Source organism: Acomys minous (assembly GCF_964271855.1).
Source record: "Acomys minous genome assembly, chromosome: 10".
Taxonomy (NCBI): domain Eukaryota; kingdom Metazoa; phylum Chordata; class Mammalia; order Rodentia; family Muridae; genus Acomys; species Acomys minous.
In genome coordinates, this window is record NC_140491.1 from 7,916,969 (window position 1) to 7,936,891 (window position 19,923).

Genomic DNA, 19,923 nt, shown 5'->3' on the forward strand with positions numbered 1-19,923 from the left:
TTTAAAGTTCTCTTTTCTGTGGCAGAGTTGATGATGTCATTGGTGAAGGTGTTCAAGTGCAGGAGGTTTCCTTATGGAGTACGTTTGGATGGTAAGAGCTCAGCAGGTCTGTATTACACTAAGGTCCACATTACCAATGCTCACTTTGAAGTCGGGATGTATCACGTTATGTCTAGAATATCTATAGCGCCCACATCCCCAGAGGAGAGCAAGACTCAAAAATAAATAGTGTCATGTGTTGATCAGTGAGCAAGACTAGCCAAGGAAGCAAGGGTCGAACGAGCACACTGTGACTCCCTCCATCTGCCTAGCTCCACCTAGAAGACAGTACCTGTCTCATCCACACAAGGCTTCAAACACTCATCGGGAGCAACGCTAATATTTCAAGGATGAGCAAAAGAAAGCAGAGAAGCCATAGAGGTAGGAAGGGGGTAGGAAGGAGGTAGGAAGGGAGGGACTCCTGTCCTTGTGCTTGCCTAGCGTCATTTGTGTCGCGCCTTTGCTCCTGGTCCTCCTTACAGAGGTCTTCCTGAGTACGTCACATGGTCCCTTCCTCACAAAGCACACACATTCCCTCTACACAGTTACAGCTACTGCAGACATATCATGGGGCATCTTCTCTCGGCGATGATGAGTAACGAGAAGCAGCATCCCTGGGTACCAGCTGGCTCCTTCTCCAGGCTGAACACGCTCCAGACAGAAGGATATAAACTAACAGCAACTGAACTGAACCGTGTAAACATGTCAGAGGTGGGTGGGGCACTTTTAGGGTCAATGTCTCTCTTCTATAGAATAAATTCATCCCAAACTGCTTAGATGTTTGCTAATAAGGCTGTTTTTGTTTTTGTTGTTTTGGTTTGGTTTGGTTTGGTTTGGTTTGGTTTGGTTTTTTCGAGACAGGGTTTCTCTGTGTAGCCTTGGCTGTCCTGGACTCACTTTGTAGGCTGGCCTCGAATTCACAGAGATCCTCCTGCCTCTGCCTCCCGAGTGCTGGGATTAAAGGCGTGTGCCACCACGCAATTGTCTTACTTTTCGATCACTGTGAAGAGACACCATGACCAAGGCGATTTACAGAAGGAAGCATTTAATTCGGTGCTTCCGTCTAGTTTCAGAGGGTTAGCTTTCATGGCCGTCATGGCGATGAGCATGGCGCTGGAGCGGTAGCTGCGAGCTTGCATCTTGCCAGAGTTGGAGGCCGACAGGAGACAGGCTGGACTTCTGAAACCTCAAAGCCTACGCACAGTGACATACCTCCTCAGAGAAGGCCACACCTCCTCTGGCAAGGCCACGCCTCCTCAGAGAAGGCCACGCCTCCTCAGAGAAGGCCACACCTCCTCTGACAAGGCCACGTCTCCTAATCCCTCCCAAAAAGTTCCCACAATTGGGGACCAAACTCTCAAATATATGAACCTATGGGATCATTCTAATTCAAAACACCACAAAGATCAAGCAGAAACCGCCGGTAGGAACAGAGGGAAGAGTCTCAGGCAGTTTTCACAGATGATTGACAGATGAGGGTGGGAGGTTCCTAGAGGGTTGGTTGTCTGCCAGCATCTAGCATAAAGGTATTGTCTGTCTTAAAGGCATAGAATCTCAGCTGGCCATTGGCTCAGGTTCCTCTGTACTGTATTCTAAAAGGATTTTTCTGGGGCCTGTTAACATCTCTACCTTGTGATCGGAGTTGTGCAGTAAAGATGAGGAGATTGCCTTTTAGTGACGGGCCTCTGCCGAGCAGCAGAGAAATCTGACTGAAGACATCAGGTCTCCTGGATCCTGTTTCTTGGTATCAAAGGAGTATTAAATCATACAAGACCCAGAACTCTTAAGTGTCAAAGCCTCCATCCTAAACGCTTGCAAATTACCAAATCGAAGAGTAAGTAAATGCATCAAATGTGGCAACGTAAACACACGTGTTTTGTAAATTACAAAGAACCAGACAAATTAGTTGTGGCTGTTACGTTTAATGATAACACTACTCAGTGGCTAAAGGAGGGACCTACTAAGCAGCTGCCTCTAACTATTCTCCAGCGTCAGTCTTGGGGGGGGGGGGGAATGGAGGGTGGAAGTGGGGCTTGGGGGAGGGGAGGGGGGAGAGGGGAGCCCAGGATGAAAGTTCCTCAAGGTCAAGGGCTCTTTGTTGTGCCTAGCAGACTCTGTCTGGCGCCCAGTGCTCACGCAGTGCTTGATTTAATAAATAAACCAATCTTCACAGGCAGTAGTGAAGCTCTGTGGAAACATTGTGCTTGTGGTTAAAAAACAAAAATCCTTGGGTCAGTGTCTACACTAACGCAGTCATTTAGCACCGACAGAAGAGGGGACGCTCGCACTGTTAAACTACCTGATCTGTTTATCTAAGCATGTATTTAAATAAAATGGCTCCGCGGCTTCTGTGATTACCATTAGTTATCCTGAGAAACTCGAACTTAAGGATGCTTAAATACAAGTAGCTGCTCCTTAAATACAAGTAGCTGCTCCTTCCCTGACTGAATTAAAAAGCTAAAACTTTAAAAAGTCTTTTGGACTATGTTCTTTTTTTCTTTCAGACTTTTTCATTCCCGTGTTTCTAGTTTTAAAAGGCAGGAGTATTCAGTACGCAATCACGTAAAGCCGCAAGGGAAGTGTTATCTCACAATCCTTGGCAATTGACATTGAATCATGCTAGTATTTTGTAAACGGTTTTTATATGCCAGAAACATTATATCAGTTTTAAAACAGTGTACGTTGTCTGTCATGAGAGCAGCAGCACAATTGATGGTGATAGATGGAGCGTAGATGTACACACTCGGTTTACAGACTGATCAAAAGTGGTAAGGTGCGCCTTGTGAAGAAAAGGCCAGAGATACCCCGCGATGGTGACAACGGTTCCCTTACTACTTACAACACAAAAGCCAGAGAGCAGCCTGAAATCGTATTTGTCCTAACTTTACCTTCTTTATCAAGCACAAGTGCTAGCTGCAGCTCTTTGACATAGAACAATGCTTTTTCTTTCCTTCATGGCAGAAGTCAGTGGCCGGCCCCCTCCCTTCGTCATAAACAGTCTGAGGCAATCCACAACTTGCAGGGAGGAGAAAGGCAAGAACAGATTTTAGAAATCCAACTGGTATAAACGACGATTGAAGGGCGGAAATCATTTGGATGGGACATTTATTCTCTTGCATGTACAACTTGTCTCTGGTGTTTGTTTCTTTTTAAGCTTCGATGCCCGTTAAGGCGTGTGCCATCATAATTAAAACGTAATCTCTGGCCTGAAAGTTAACATCAGAGAGGCCCCACACAGACATGCTGCTAAGGGGATTATCCTCTGCTCCCTTCCCAGGGGGAGGAGCGCGCTTCTGTGGGGATCTGTATCAGCAGATGCAAGAGACGGGGCAAGGTGTGGGTGATGTGTGAACAGGGGTGGGCTAACTCATTGTAGAATCCAGACTGCAGCAGAGCTCATCGCATTCCTTGTGAGACTTTAAATGTTGAACCAGAATCCTTGTCCCCAAGGAAAGAGAAGGCCAGCAGCCATGAAAACCACAGGGCTTCCTGCAAGTTCAGTTCCATACCCAGCCCAGGCCACCTCTCCCTGTTCTTTCTCTTGTACCTCTTAATTCTCTGCTCGTCTATGCCTGCTGTTTCCGGTCCTAGACTCCTTTCTTCCATGTGTACTCAGGCAACTCCTTGCTGTCATCAGCTGCAGTCACTGTTTGGGGAGTATCAGCAAGCGGAGGCGTTGGAAGAAACTAGGTCGCCCACTGGACATACACATCAGGGCAGCCACTAGTGCCCAGATGACAACGTCTCTGCTTACATCACAGCCAATAAAGACAGGTTTCACTCCTGCCTCAGCCTTCTTACTGAGGAAGCCTGGCTTTCTCCAGAATGTTGTCTCCAGAATTAGGTGTCTTAAAGACATCTTCATCAGCACTCAGGAGGCAGACACTGGTGGGTTGTTGTGAGTTCAAGGCCAGCCTCATCTACAAAGTGAGTCCAGGACAGCCAAGGCTACATAGAGAAATCTTGTCTCAACCCCCTCCCCAAAAGACATCTTTATTCAGCTCACGCTGGTCACACCCCCTTTTCGCAATCTAAGCAGACACTCTGCTGCAGACACCCTCTTTCTCCTACTGTATACAAGCAGTTACTATACAATTGCAGATGGGGGATGGGAGAGAAAATAATAGAAAAATAGGGAGGCTAGAGAGATGGCTCGTGGCTCGGTGGTTAAGAGCATTGGCTGTTCTTCCAGAAAACACAGGTTCGAGTCCCAGCACCCACACGGCTATTCACAGTCATCTGTAACTCCAATTCCAGGGGATCTCATGCCCTCTCTGGCCTCACTTGGCACCAGGCACCCAAGTGGTACACAGCAGGCAAACTCCTATAAATAAATTTTTAAAATAAAAAAAGATTTAAATATACCTCTATAACCATAAGGAGATGTGTGTGCACTCCTGTGTGTGTGTATGCATGTGTGTGCACGAGTGCACACAAAAGGAATAACAGAATATACAAAATTATCGCCTATGGCAAGATCTGATTTTATAAATAAGAGCATATACCTATAACAATAAACACTGTATTTTAATGTTGGTTTCTCCAGGGTATGAGAGTAGGGAGAATTTGTTTGTTTGTTTGTATTGTTTTAGCCCTGGCTGGCCTGGAACTCTGTGTAGACCAGACTGACCTCAAATTGGAAAGATTTGCCTGCTTCTGCCCCCTTAATACTGGTATTATGGGCTGTGTGCCACCATGTCTGGCTTACAGAGAAATTTTTACTTTTAACTTTTTAAAAGTTAATTTAAAGTTTGTTTCCATGCAGTTGTGTTTTGCCTACTTGTGTATCCTGCACCGTGCGCATGCTTGGTGCTCAATAAGGCCAGAAGAGGGCGTTAGAGTGCTTGAAACTGGAGCGAGAGGTGGTTGTGAACTGCTATGTGAGTGCTGGCAATCAAACGCAGATCCTATGGGTGGGGGAAAAAACCGCACGTGCTCTTAACCTCTGAGCCATTTCTCCAGGCCCCGCTTCTAACTTTGTTGTATTAATTTTTTTTTTTTGACACTGAAAACAAATACATCTATAGTCACACACGAAGTTAATTGCTTTTTATTTTGCTTCGTTTTGGGGTTTTGTTTGTTTGTTTGTTTTTAGAGACAGGGTTTCTCTGTGTAACAACCCTGACTTTCCTAGACTCGCTTTGTAGACCAGGCTGGCCTGGAACTCATAGAGAAGAGACCCTCTTGCCTCTGTCTCCTGGGTGCTGGGATTAAAGGCATGTGTGCCACCACAGCCCGGCTTCCCACACAAAATTACTTTTGTAATAGAGTAATAGAGCAAGCAAAGGCACTGGGCCCATTTTGCAACTGAAAAGACTTAACTGCCAAGTTCTTTCTCAGAGACGGCTCTACACTATGAAAGTCCCTTTCTTAGCTGTCACCAATAAGTGCCAGGACAATTTTGTGTACATTAAAACCTGATTTCAGGGGACTAAGACAGTGAGTCCTGCTCAAACTGACTCTAAGCCAGTGCCTCTCACCCTTCCTAAGGCTGTGACCCTTTAATAATACAGTTCCTCACGTTATGGTGACTGGCAACCTTAAAGTTACTTGCACTGCTACTTTGTAACTGCAATTTTGCTGCTCTCATGAATCATAATATAAGTATCTGTGTTTTCTGATAGTCTTTTGGGGGTCAAAGGTTGAGAACTGCTGCTCTGAGGGAAAAGAAATTCAGGCAGGGTGGCCAGAAAAGGGAACATCTTAACACAATTCTGATGACAGTGTAATGACGTAAGCAGGGGACTCATGCAGCTGGTCACGGGGTATGACGGCTCATGTCCTATGTAAGCTTGACTGAGCCATGGGATGGATGCCCAGAGATCAGGTTAAACATTGATTCTGGGTGTCTGAAACAGTTACATCTGAATGGGTGGACTGACTACAGCAGGCGCCCCCCCCCATGCCCACCCCCACCACTGCCACCCCCACCCCGACACAGTGCTGGGGAATCCGTTCAAAACCTTAAGAGTCTGGGAAGGCAAAGGCAGGCCATGCTGGATACCCTCTGCCTGTGTTGAGTTAGCAACATTGATTTTTCTCCTTCCACACTCAATTCATCCATGGAAGCCCTTCTTTGCATCAGAGCCTGCTGGGTACCAAGGTCTAATGGTGATTAAAAACAAGGACCTTCTTCTTTTAGAGCTTAGGCTGGTAAGTACATGATTAATCAGGAAACATGACTAAAAGAAGATGACTCCAGGCTGTGGGAATTACCTGGGATGTATTCCAGGTAATTCCAGGTAATGTGTTTTCTAAAATAACAGTCCAATGCGCTGCTAGACTTAAGAACAGGTCATAGCTTTGAAATGTGACCTTATGGGGTGACTGAGCACCTTCTCGTTAACAAATAAAAGCAGCAAAGAAGGGGAACTTGTGGTCTCCCTGTGATGACTGCAGAGGTTATTTCCAGAAATACTTGTCAGGTCACCAGTCTGATTCTATGTTAACCAATAAAAGAGGATGTAAGCTATTCGTGCATTTTAAACATCATCTGGTAAGCACATTTGAAAATGGTAAATGAACCAGGGAAATTTGGTTTCAGACCACATAGTCTAACCCTGTATGTGCCAAACTCATTTTCAGCACGCAACCATCACAGACTCTTATTGAGATATGATGCATTCTGTTTCTCAAATTGTGTGTCAGTATCCACAGTGCTTCCACTGATGGGCGTCTCCTTCCAGATAGCCGCATGTCACGGGCTTGGTAGCCACATGCCTACTGTATTAGTGAGGAAAGGTCTAAACTATAAATATAACCTTTTACAATTCAAGTTAACTTTAGATTCCACATCCCTGTGAAATCTATTCTTAGGAATAGATTTAGTTTTCATAAACAACTAGAAAACTCAAAGCATTTGGCTAAAAATGCAAAGCAGTGTCAAATGTTGAAAAAGAAAAAAAAAACTTTAAAAAAAAATTGTCCGATCCCATCTCCTAAGGCTCATGGGTCTAAAGCCCTCAGACCCATTTTTCAAAGTCTAAAATAAATCATGCAATCGATCTGGTGTCACGAACAGAAACCTTCCAACAAATACCTCAGAGTTCACCAAGTCCCGGACATCCTTTTTATGGATGGAAAGAATCCTTGCCAACCCTTGCACCCGGCAGCCGACTTCTGTCTGGCCTCACAGTTCAGTCAACTAAGTTTTAACTGACATGGATACCACACTGTCCCCTGCAACTGCACAGTAAGTCATAGCTGAAATCTACGCCAAAGGACACCTCAGAGAAAGAGAGACAGCGCACTGAAGAGTGTTCAGGTCACGACTAACGAAACCTGCTCAGAGCCCTTCCCAGAACAGCAAAACCATAGACAAACAGCTGAAATTCTGGCGTAGTTAAAACCACTGTAGCGGGCAGAATAGCTAGGGCTGTGTGAAAATGTGTGCTGTGTTTTCCAGAGTCACTGGACGTGGGGACACAGTGCTCTCTGTGGCTGTTCTCCGTCTTCACTCTGGCAAACAGCAATGAGCCAGCAAACAGAACAGCTGTGCAAGAGACCCGCTGGGGGTCACGCTCTATTGAGAGTCCTGAAAATAATGGTGTGGACAATAAATCGCTACCTTAAAATTCCAAACAGGGCAGGCGCGGTGGCGCATGCCTTTAATCCCAGCACTTGGGAGGCAGAGGCAGGCAGATCGCTGTGAGTTCGAGGCCAGCCCGGTCTACAAAGCGAGTCCAGGACAGCCAAGGCTAACACAGAGATATTGTGTCTCAAAACAAACAAACAAACAAAAACCCCAAAAAACAAAAACAAAAACAAATTCAAACAGATGGCAAATTTGGCTGACTTTTGAGATAGGATCTCTATAGCCGGTTTTTACTACTTTGTGGGTTCTTTCTTTCACCCTGCTCCACCCCTTTTCTTCTTCCCTTTCAATCTAAATAAAAGTTAAGGAAGAAAAGATAGAAAGAGAAAGATAAGGGAGGAAAGAGATCCCTGAAAAAAGTCAGGGGTCGGGAAGGGGGTGATGTTATGGTTAGGCTGTTTCCTGATGATTAGGGGCATAGAGGTCCTTGAAGCAAGTTTCATCTTTGCCCTCAGGGTCTCTGATTCCATCTTTTTCTTGCTGCTTCTTTGTGAATGACTACTTAGCAAACCTTGACCAGCCAACAGTCAATCAACAACAAACCACAATCCTGCTTCTCCGGCCCTAGCATTTATGTACCCTCTGAAAACTCCCCTGAATTGCAAAAGTCACAGAAACTATCTGCAGCTGGAAAAAAATCACACCCTCGCCAGAGCAGTGGGCAAATCATAGTCAGCTGCTTTGAAGCAGCCCCCATATCCCCACACCGGGATTAAAGCAAAAACATATTCTTATACTATTTTTGTGGGGTTTTGTTTTGTTTTGTTTGGGGCAGGGGTATTTCGAGACAGGGTCTCTGTGTAGCCTTGGCTGTCCTGGACTCTCTTTGTAGACCAGGCTGGTCTCGAACTCACAACGATTCACCTGCCTCTGCCTCCCGAGTACTGGGATTAAAGGTGTCTGGCTCTATTTCTGTGTTCTTTAAAGAAACCAAAATTCTAAAATTCTCACTACAGGTCTCACTATGTATGTCTGACTGACTTGGAACTTGAATTGAGCAGGCTGACCTCGAACTCATAGAGATCAGACAAAAGTTCACACCACCACACCTGGCCCAGATGGTGAAATTTCAACACAAGCTGGTCTTGGGTAAAATGTAAACAAAACAAAGCTAACACCAGAAGGAAACAACATCATATGATTTTAATTAAATAATGTAGCCATGAGTGCCACCCTGCCTTTAACGTAAGTTAAGTGTCACTGTTGGCTTATTATTTACAATCTCCAAGGAAACTCATCACATCTATGAAGACATCTATGGCATCTCCAAGACGTTTAACTGAGGAAGAAAAGACCCTTCCTGAACGTGGGCAGTATCAGCCCACGGGCTAGGATCCTGGACAGAATATAAAGGAGGAAGTGGGAAACATTGTGGCCTGCTCTCACTGCTCTTTGACCTGCTGAGACCAGGAGAGGCCACACGCTCCTGCCACCATGCCCTCTCTGTCACAGTGGAGTCTGCCCCTGCTTCAACTGTGAACTAGAGTACATCTTTCCCTCTTGAACTTGCTTTTGTTACAACAATGAGAAACGTGGTAACACAGGAGGACTAAAAATATCAGTCAGGCTACTTGCCCAAACCAATTTCAGACACCCTCCCCTTTATTGAAAGGTAACACAGAGCAGGGCTCTGTGAAAGTGATTCCAGAGTGTTCTATGAAGCACACAATGAAAAGGCCCTAGCATGGTGTACCCATAAAATAATCTTCCACGTGCCTATTTGCCTTAGATCTTCTGCAGCAAATTAACTCAGGTGCTGATGAGAGGATTCTTTCTCAAGCCCGAGTTCTATGTCTATGCCCATAGCAGCAAAGGCATGTTTGCTTTGGCAAGCACAGTCAAGGCTGACCTCATCCACTTAGAAGAATCCTTAATCTGGAGAATTCTTTCACTGAGAAAATGTTACAGAACAGTCAAGAGAAACGCCAGTGTGGGTTAGCATGCAGACAATCCTGTCAGGGGATAGACATCACAAGAACACAATAGATATGTCAGTTAAAATCGGGGCCACCGTCATTTACTGTTCTATTTCTAATGAGAAAAAAAAATGCCTGAGTTCAGTATCTATGTTGCCAACAACTCTCTCAAAGAAAATGAACAGGAATGGTAGCAATCTATACTCTAATGACAACTGATGCTGGTAAAAACTGTACACGGGCCAAAGAGATCTTAAGAATTAATTTATACTTCAAAGACGGCTCTTTAGAATGTAGAGAAAGACTAATTCTCTACTTGGAGTGAGGCTGAATGCCTCAGTTACAGAATTTTGTCATAAACCTCTCTCTCTCTCTCTCTCTCTCTCTCTCTCTCTCTCTCTCTCTCTCTCTCCTCTCTCTTTGTTTTTGTTTTGTTTCTTTTTTATTTTCTTTTTTGAGACATGGTTTCTCTGTGTAGCCTTGGCTGTCCTTGAGCTCATTCTGTAGACCAGGCTGGCCTCGAACTCACAGAGATCTGCCTGCCTCTGCCTCCGGAGTGCTGGGATTAAAGGCGTGCGCCACCACCTCCCAGCTATAAACCTCTCTCTTTAGTCAGGTGTCCAAGTGACTGGCCAGAGCTTTTCACAGATGTCTGGGAAAGACTGTGGGAAGGAAGCAAAAGTGTGAGGTGCAGGATATATGTTCCTCAGAAAATCCATCACCAAAGAGAGCTGTTGAACCCTCTCCTCCATATTCTGGAATCTTCCCAAATAACAGGAACCCTTAGGTTTGTTTAGTCATAGAGTTTTGTGGGAGTTGAGTTTATAAAATGCTGGCCAAGGATGACAAACATGTCACCCGAGAGCTGAAGGCACATAATTCTTCTACATACTCTCTTTGCACCAAACACTTGGAGTGAGATTACCATTTACTCTGCCTCCATAACACCTTTTGAGGGCTGGAGAGATGGCTCAGCCATGAAAGGCTAAGCTTACAAGCAAAAAACCTTTTGAGTTCAGAGGCCAGCCACATGGCTCAGTGGAGTAAAGGTGCCTCCAGCCAAGTCTGATAACCTGAGTTCTACCCCATGAGGTAGACAGAGGCTACGACTCAAAGATTTCCTCTGACCTCCACCCATACCCCACAGCATGTATACCTCCCCCATCAAATGCACACAAAATAAATAAATAAAATACAATTTGAAAGCCCTCTTGAGTACTCTCCATGGCCATAAATGCTTATTACTACGATTTTTTTTTCCTTTCTTTTCTTGGCAGTGCTTGAGGTAGAAGCCAAGGATTTACGCCTGCTTGGCAACTGCTTATTGCCTCCAGCCAACATAGTCAGTTTTGGGTCCCATGCTATCTCACTTAACCCTCCAGCAACTGTATGAGTCAATTGCTGCAACCACTCCCATTGTACAGATGAGCAAGCACACCCCGTTGCCCGAGGTCACAAGTTTATATGGACCAGAGACAGGATTTGAACCCAGAAGTTAGCCTCTCTGACCGTCCGAGTGAGAATCTGAGATGAGGCGTGGCAACACTCCATGACTCATACTACAGAGGCACTTGAGGAGGAGGAGGATGGCTTTTAGATCCTCACTGGCTTTACTTGAAAAACAAAACAAACAAAAAACCCCCTTCACAGGCTGGAGAGATGGCTCAGTGGTTAAGAGTACCACCTGCCCTTTCAAAGGTCCTTAGTGCCTCACAACCATCTATAATGTAATCTGATGCTTTCTTCTGGCATGCAGGTGTATATGCAGACAGAACACTATATACATAATAAATAAGTAAATAAATAAATAAATAAATAAGTCTTTTTTTTTAAAACCCTCTTCCCTATGCTCAGGGCATGTGCTAGACTTCATCCTGCCTTTACCAGGCTCCTGATGTGCGCCGCTGAGCCCGACGCCTCCTGGAGCACCTGCCTTCCTCCTTGTTTCTGCTAATGACCTCTGAGACACCAGCCAGAGCAGTGACCACCAAGTCAGTGAGTAAAAGGAACAAACAAGACTGAGTCCCCAAAATCCGCTGCTGTCCCTTGACACCTTCAGGGGAGCTGTTCCAGGATTCCCACAGATACCAGAACCTGCAGATGCTCTAGTCTCTTGTACAAAATGTCAGAGTTTGCAAATAGCCTCCACAAAATCTCCTGTATCCTTCAAATAACCTGACACATGCCATATGTCAGCGAATTGTTAGGCTATTGCTCAGAGGATAAGGGCAAGAGAAAGAGTGTTTTACCTACTCAGCACGGATACAATTTTCAGCAAATATTTTCTGTCTGCTGTTGGCTGAAACCTGTGGCTACGGGGTGGGAATTGGGGGGGGTCAGGTTATACTCGGAATCAAGAACACTAATTTCCAGATGATTTTCTTACACCCTGGAGAGTAATGCAAAAGAACCTAGTAGGAAGAATAGGAATGCTGGCGTTTCTAGTCACGTTTTAGACTTGAAACTATGAAAGCATAGCTGGTCATGGCCGAGCACTCCTGTAACCCCCAGCAGCTGAGAGGCGGAAGCGGGAGGGTTAGCAGTTCAAGACCAACCTCTGCTACATCTAGGGTTTGAGCTTGCTCAAGACAAGCTTGAGCGCCACGAAAGCTGCCTTTTAAAAAAGCAAAAGAAAGTCCAGAGATCCTGAGAACCATAGACTTCACGGCCATTTCCACAGGAACCCGGGCATCCTCCCTCAGTCCAAGTGGCCAACAGCCCTGGCCACATGAGGATGCTGGAGCCTAGCACCCAAGACAGCACACGTAGTCTTCAGGCCACTCGTGGGGCTAGTTGTGGTACCCATGACTGTTTCTCCTGTACTGCTACTAAACTCCATTTTCCTCCATGGGTCCAACTGAGAAAGTGGCTATGTGAATTCTATCTCCGCTTTTACATGCGCTGATAATCATGAACCAGACAAGCGGCTTGAAGTCCTGCAAAGAACTACAAATAATTCTGGTAGCAATGCAAAACAGAAGAAGGCAGGGACATAGCAGAGTTTTGACCTCACCTCAGACACATCATAATATCAGGGTGACCAGATCTGAGCAGGAGTTGGTAACAGGAAAAAGACACCAAAGAACCCTGATCATATCAAAACTTAGATTCATAGCTCCTGCTCTTATCAACAACCTTTGTATGAATAGATGTTATCTCTGCCTTGGGAAACTGGCTAAAAGTATTTTTTTAATGGTTTATAACTAACTATGTTTTTTTCTTAATGGGATTCAAGAACGTGGAGATCACTGACCTAGAACTTTGCCATTCAAAATGCAGTTTGAAATGGGACAGCCAAGCCTTCACCTGGCCACTGGTGGGAAACACAGTTTTGGGGACCACTAAGTATTGAGTCATGATTCTTTTTCTTTACTTTAACCCCCATGACCTATGGCTCACATGCACACTGCAACTTGAGAGACACTGAAACTTTAAAACAAAAGTCTTAAGGAATATGAATCCTGACAATTCAGCTCTTATTTATAATTCTAGGCAGGTTTTTCTGCTGGATTTTTAAACCCAAAGCTTATCATTTTAAATATATGTTACCAATATCCTTGAACAAACTCTTCCCATAAATCCCAATTTCTGTCAAACAATATATATATAGCATTTTCTCATTACTCCAATACACTTGAAAGAAGCATCAGACCCAGGTTCCATACAAACTCTGCAGCCACCTTCTCTTTTGATCCCCACCTCAACTTACTTTTGTTTGATCGTCCGCTTTGAACACATAGCAGAGGCTCTGGCTGTGGGCAGCATTCTCCTTAATGAGACAAGCAAAATAACTTGGGTCGTGGCTGTTGTGGATCAGCTTGTGAACGCGCTGAGGCTTGCACTCAAAGATGCTGCAATAGTTGAGTGGATCCCATTGCTGACTTTTCCTCAGGTCAGGTTCACATTTCAGCCCGGAGGGAGAAACCCAAAGGCGGACTTGCTTGATGCCAGGCTCCTGTTTGGAGCACTGGCTGCTGTGTCTCCGTACCTCGGCAACCACCCATGGCAGCATGGGCATAGTGGTAAGAGCATGCACAGGCAAGGAGCCCACCAGCTGCAAGCCGAAGTCCACGGAGACCTCGGTAGGGAATGGATGCTTCCTTGCTGTGAACGTGATTGCATCCATCCTGGAAAAGGTCTGGAGAGCCAGGAAACTGCCAGGAAACCGTGCTACTATTTCCTTACTTTAAATGAAGTAATCTATTTCACATGCTTCTGGGGGCAGAATCCTGGGAGAGGGAAAAAAAACAGGGCATTAGAATTTAATGAAGTCACAGCAATAGCTACTTGCAGAGTTATTATTCCAGAATTTAACAGCCCGAAACTGAGATGCAAGAAGAAATGGATATTTGTTCAAATAAACCCTGCCTAGAATGAGATTTCCTGAAATTGTATTACACATAAAAGCCTAGAAATGGTGGAACTGTCACACTCATTGAGGGACATAAAGACCCTACTGGGAATCTGTTGGAAAATATGAGCCTCAGAGTGTCAGGGGAGAAAAGAAAGCAGGGTAGGTGGGGGCGGGAGGCTGGAGAGATGGCTCTGAGGTTAGGACCACTTGTTGCTTACAGAGGACCTGGCCTCAGTTCCCAGCACCTGTATATTGTGTGTTGGTTCTCAGCCATCTGTAACTCTACTTCCCGGGGATCTGACACTTCCTTCTGATCTTTGCGGGTACTAAGCACATGCACCGTGCACAGATACACATGCAAGCAAAAACAGTCACACATAAAATAAAGAAATCATATATATACATACATGTATATGTATATATCATATATGTATCATATATATGTATATGTGTTTTATATATATCACAGGAGAATATGAGACTGCTCTGGCAGTTACACACCCTGCTGGATTACTTTAAAATTATTCCAGGGAATTTCTCTAAGATAATAAAATTCAGTAGAAGTAATTTCCCCCAGAAAGGGAATCTTATGAGGAAAAAAAAAAATCAACCATCCTTCTTCAAAGTTTATTGAACCAGATTTTCAACAGTTGACTTAATCATTTACGATTCTATCAAATTTACTTTTAAAACAAAAAGCCAGAGCCTCACTCATTCTTGGCTAGTACTGTTCTACCAGCGAGCCATAGCCCCAGGCTATAATAAAATCTTTTTTTCCTTTTTTTATTATTAATTTATTCATATTACATTTCAGTTGTTAGCCCATCCCTTGTATCCTCCCATTCCTCCCTTCCTCCCACTTCCCCCCTACTCCCCTCCCCTATGTCTGTGTCTGAGGGGGACCTCCTCCCCCTGTATATGCTCATAGGGTATCAAGTCTCTCCTTGGTGACCTATTATCTTTCCTCTGAGTGCCCCCAGGCGTCTCCATCCAAGGGACATGTTCAAATATGGGGCACCGGAGTTTGTGTGAACGTCAGATCTCCTTCTCCACTCAACAGTGGAGAATGTTCTGTCCATCGGCTAGTCTGGGTAGGGGTTCGAGGTTTACTGATCAAATCTTATTTTATTTAACTTTATTTATTTATTTGAAGCAGAGCTAGAGGATTTTGAGTTTTTGTTTGTTTGTTGCGTTTGGGAGATATTTTTTTGTGTTTTGTTTTGTTTGGTTGGTTTAAATGTATATGAATGTTTTGCCTGCATGTATGCTTGTGTGTCATGTTGAGTGCCTGGTGACCTAGGAGGCTAGAAGAGGTCACTAGATGCCCCAGTATTGGAGTTACAGGTAAACCTCCATGGTGGTGCATGGAAGCAAACCAGGTCCTCTGTAAGAGCAGGAAGTGTTCTTATCCTGTGAGCCATCTCTATAGCCCCAAGAGTTGGAGTATATTATGATATTTTAATATAAATAGTAAGTACTAGCATTAGGAGAAAGAAAGGAGGCAGGAAGAAACTGAGGCATTCCCAAGGACATGGAAATGGGCTGTGCAAAGGAGGGTCTCCCCACCTCAAACTTTGAAGGACCCTCCCTGAGTCCATCTATAGCTGTGGTTCTCAACCTTCCCAATGTCACGAGCCTTTAATACAGTCCCTCATGCTGTGGTGATCCCCAACCATAAAATTATGTCACTGCTACTTCATAACTAACTTTGCTACTATTGTAAATCATAATGTAAATATCTGATATGCGGCTCCCAAAGCACCTGCATGCCACCATGTTTACTGCAATAAGGGTAATGGATTAAACATCTAAAGTGTACACCAGCCCCAATTAAATGGTGTCCTTTGTAAGAGTTGCTGTGGTCATGGTGTCTCTTCACAGCAGTGACTAAGACACAATAGATATCAACGTTCTTTTTCTGCACTCAAACTCTCCCGATTAAATTCCTTTCTCCACCATCAGCAACTACCTCTGGTGTATTTTAAAGCTTATCCCAAAGGATGGCAAAACACTTTTGTGCAAAGTTTTGCTGCCAATAGTACCTCAAGCTCGATTCACCCTGACCCTGACCCAGCCTTCATTCTCCATGACTCCCTCTAGAGTACCCACCACCTGACACATAGTAGGGCCTCTTCAAGGATATTTTAAACTACCTGGCCCTGAGTATGACACAGAGTAGGGCCTCAGGGGTATCTTAACCCATGAGAGAATTATCTTCAGGGCTGGAGAGATGGCTCAGAGGTTAAGAGCACTGGCTGCTCTTCCAAAGGTCCTGAGTTCAATTCCCAGCAACTACATGGTGGCTCACAACCATCTACAGGGAGATATGGTGCCCTCTTCTGGCCTGCAGGTATACATGCAAGCAGAATATTGTATACATAATAATAAATAAATAAATCTTTAAAAAGAGAGAAAGAGAGAGAATTATCTTCTATGCTAAAAAGGAGGCTGATGACAAAGAAGGAAGAGAAGAAAGAGTATTTTCTCCTTGACTTTGGACCACTCGCAGACTCAAGTTTTCCTTTCCATTTTTCTCACACAAATTTCTCCCAGATATTTTCTTCTTGCTGCCTTCTCTCCCTGTTGCTCATCTGTTTCTGCTTTGGAGTCCTCATCTGCACCAGAGAGCCACTGAAACTGCCCGCATGCATCAAAGCATGTGTGTCCGTGGATGTAGGTGGGTGGAAGTGTACGTAGAGGACAACTGTTGATGTTGGCTGTCGTCTCCCAGCATTGTTCCAGCTTACTCGATTAGGCAGGGTCTCTCAATCAAGCCCAGAGCTTCCCGGTATAGCTAGTTTCCATAGCCAGCTTGCTGGGGGGGATCTGCTCTCTGCCTTCCCAGGCTGTAATGACAGGCCGCTGCCATGTCCTTCCAGCGTGTATGAGGGTTCCAGTGATTGTGCCTCTGGTCCTCACACCTGCATGGCAAGTGCTTACGTGAGTGATCTCCACAGCCTTTGCACACCTCCCCTGGAGCTCTTCTGGCTCCTGGCTTATCTGCTGGGCACTTGTGCTCAGATTCTTTGAAGGTCCCCATTCTCTCCCCTTATTCCACCTGCTTTTTCTTTGGACAATATTATCTTTTGGTGCTAACAAACACATTCAAATACTCACATTACTGTGAATGTTACACGCTCTATGTGTGTTGTCCAGAGGCAGCTCTTACGAACCTGGTGTTGGCATATAAGTGGCTGCCTCTAGGTTGCTTAGCAACTTCTGACATCATCTGCCACCAGGTGTGTGCCAGACTATAAAAGGTCCAACCTGCCACCTAGTCTCTCTCTTTGCCTCTTTCTCTCTTACTCTGTCTCTCTGTATCTGTCTGTCTCTGCCCTCTGGGGTGCCTGCCCCTCCCCCTTCCTTCACTCTGCTGCTTCTACAATAAATCTTACATCATGTATGTTATATGGCGCATATTTAATACCTGCAGACCAAAGACCTTGGACAGCTTGTCACAAAGTTACATGGAAGAGTTTGCATCTGGTCCCAGAGGCCATCCTCTTGACTACTACCTCCAAAAATGAGCTGATCACACACACACACACACACACACACACACACACACACACACACACACAACTGCCAAGTATTTTTCTCATAGACTCTTTTCTGAGTTCCAGATCAGCTGTTCATATTTCTTTTTCCCCCTTCTTTCTTTCTTTCTTTCTTTCTTTCTTTTTCTTTTTTTTTTTAAGTTGTTTTGTTTTGTTTTTGGAGACAGGGTTTCTCTGTGTAGCCTTGACTGTCCTGGACTCACTTTGTAGACCAGGCTGGCCTTGAACTCACAGCAATCTGCCTGCCTTGGCCTCTGCCTCCCAAGTGCTGGGATTAAAGGCGTGTGCCACCACGCCCAGCTGCCATTCATATTTCTATTTCATCCTCCCAGATGACTAGCACCTCAGCCTGCATGTAGTTGTTTTGCAGCTAACTCAGTCTTGCCTCCCTCCTTCTCAGAACTCCTCCTCCTGCGTCCCAGCCAGCAGCATCACTGGTCATGTTTACTCTGTCCTCTGCTTCCCATTCCTATAGGGAACACCTGAGACAACCAACTTGGACCGAGGAAAGAGTTGCTTTGGCTTACGGCTGCAGATCTTCAGACGGTGACAGGGCTGCCTGTGCTGTTCCTTTTAAGTGAGTGAGGTCATTCTGGCAGGAAGGTGTGGCAGAGCTACGCCACTTAGTTCACACAAACAAAAGAGAGGAAGAGAAAGGGCCTGGGGTCCCACCATCTCCTTCAAGGGCACAGTTACTTAGTTAATTAATTTGGTTGTTGTTGTTGTTTGGCTTTCTCTGTGTCTTGACTGTCCTTGACTCGATTTGTAGACCAGGCTGGCCTCGAACTCACAGCGATTCTCCTACCTTTGCCTCCCGAGTGCTGGGATTACAGGTGTGCACCCCACACTAGAGCACCATCTTGAATAACCAGAAGACCTCCCATAAGGCGCACCTCTTAACTGTCCCATCATCTCCCAATGGTGGCTTCCCTAAAGATCAAGCTTTTACCACATGGATCTTCTGGCAGCATTCTGGATGGATCCGACAGTGCTGGTCAAAGTCTCTGAGATTCCTCCGGAGTCCCATCAGTCCTGCCTCCTCCATATAAATATATCTGACCTTTCCCTCTCCTAGGGAACTCTTCCGCTATTCTGTCAGTCACCACACCGCATGCGCTCCACACTTGAACGTGTTCTTGGAATCCTCAGCCTTATAATCTCCCTAGTGTCCTGTCCCACACACTCTTGGGCTCTTAAGATAGAGAACTAGTCACAGCCCCCCACATAAGGGGACTGAGAGTTTTCCTTCCTTGAAGCTGACAAGTCAGCCTTCACAGTTCGGCTGCTGAGAGGAGAAAAGAGATTCCTGCATGGAAGGCAAAGGACCAACAGCAACGGCCAGGGTGGGCATTGCTGCCAATTTCTCATCTTCCCCGGGCCAGATGACACCTGTCACAGGGAATCAGAGTAGAAGAAGGTGGCCTTAGGGAACCTGACCGTGCTATGGGGACGATACATCCACCTTGCACCAGAGGAAGTCACTGTTTCTATCAACCATAGATGTTTACAGCAGGAATGTGGGGAGAAGTGTAGCTCAGAATAAAGGCATTCGGTGTCCCTGCTCATGCCATGTGCAGAAACAGAAGAGACCCACAGAGAAGAACCATCTCCCAGCCATCCCTGCCCTCACCCCTTGATTCCAGGCAAATATTTACAGTGCTGCTGAAGCAACCACGGCCTCTTGCTTCCTAGGTAAGTCAGAGCCACCAGCAGCCTGCCCTTTTCATCATTGCACTCTGAGCCTCGTCATCATACTTATTTTAAGAGTCTGAATAGGCATCCTTCCACGGGATTGTAAGCTTCACAAACTGTTAATGTTTGGGGTTAGAAAAAAAAATAAGTATTCAAATTTTAAACCTTTTCTAAGACAGAAATGAAGTCTGTTCTTTACTCTTTTCCCATATTTTATGTACATACATATTTATATGCATATAGTCTAAAAGTAAAATGATGTATTTTGTACATAGTGTAGAACTAATTTTTAAAGATTATTTTTAGCTATGTATATGTGTGTGCATGTGTCCACATGGATGTAGGGACCCCTGGAGGTCAAAGGCATCAGATCTCTCTGGAGCTGGAGTTACAGGCAGCTGTAAGCTACCCAAAGTGGGTGCTGGGAACCAAACTCAGGCCTACTTGAAGAACAGTATACCTTTTACTGAGGTATCTCTCAAGCTGCAGTGCTATGATATATATATATTTTTTTTTTTTTTCATTTTAAGTAGTCAAGCCTCCAACAATAAAGCAGTACATTATTTAGTGCCTGAATATATTTTATGAAACTGGGAGTCCCTCCTTCCTTTCCTCAAATGTACAGCCACTCATGGTAATAGAAAGCCTTAACATTCATACAATCCAGCGGATAATAGTGTCTCCCCCGTCACAGGTGAAAGTGGCATTAAAAGCCTGGCTTGACGTCCAGTCCAGTAACTGAACCTGCTTTAAGCTCCAACCGTTGACAGC

General features: G+C 45.0%; 1 protein-coding gene across 2 annotated transcripts in view; it reads right to left on the reverse strand.

Annotated features, from left to right (window-relative positions):
- Window positions 1–19,923, reverse strand: part of TBC1D1 (TBC1 domain family member 1) — a 192,564-nt gene that overhangs the window by 164,103 nt on the left and 8,538 nt on the right. For both annotated transcript variants that reach the window (XM_084799507.1, XM_084799508.1), the window contains exon 2: window positions 13,259–13,778. In XM_084799507.1, coding sequence (XP_084655633.1) covers window positions 13,259–13,675 — 417 coding nt within the window. In that variant the 5' untranslated portion in view covers window positions 13,676–13,778. The remainder of the gene's footprint in view (window positions 1–13,258; window positions 13,779–19,923) is intronic.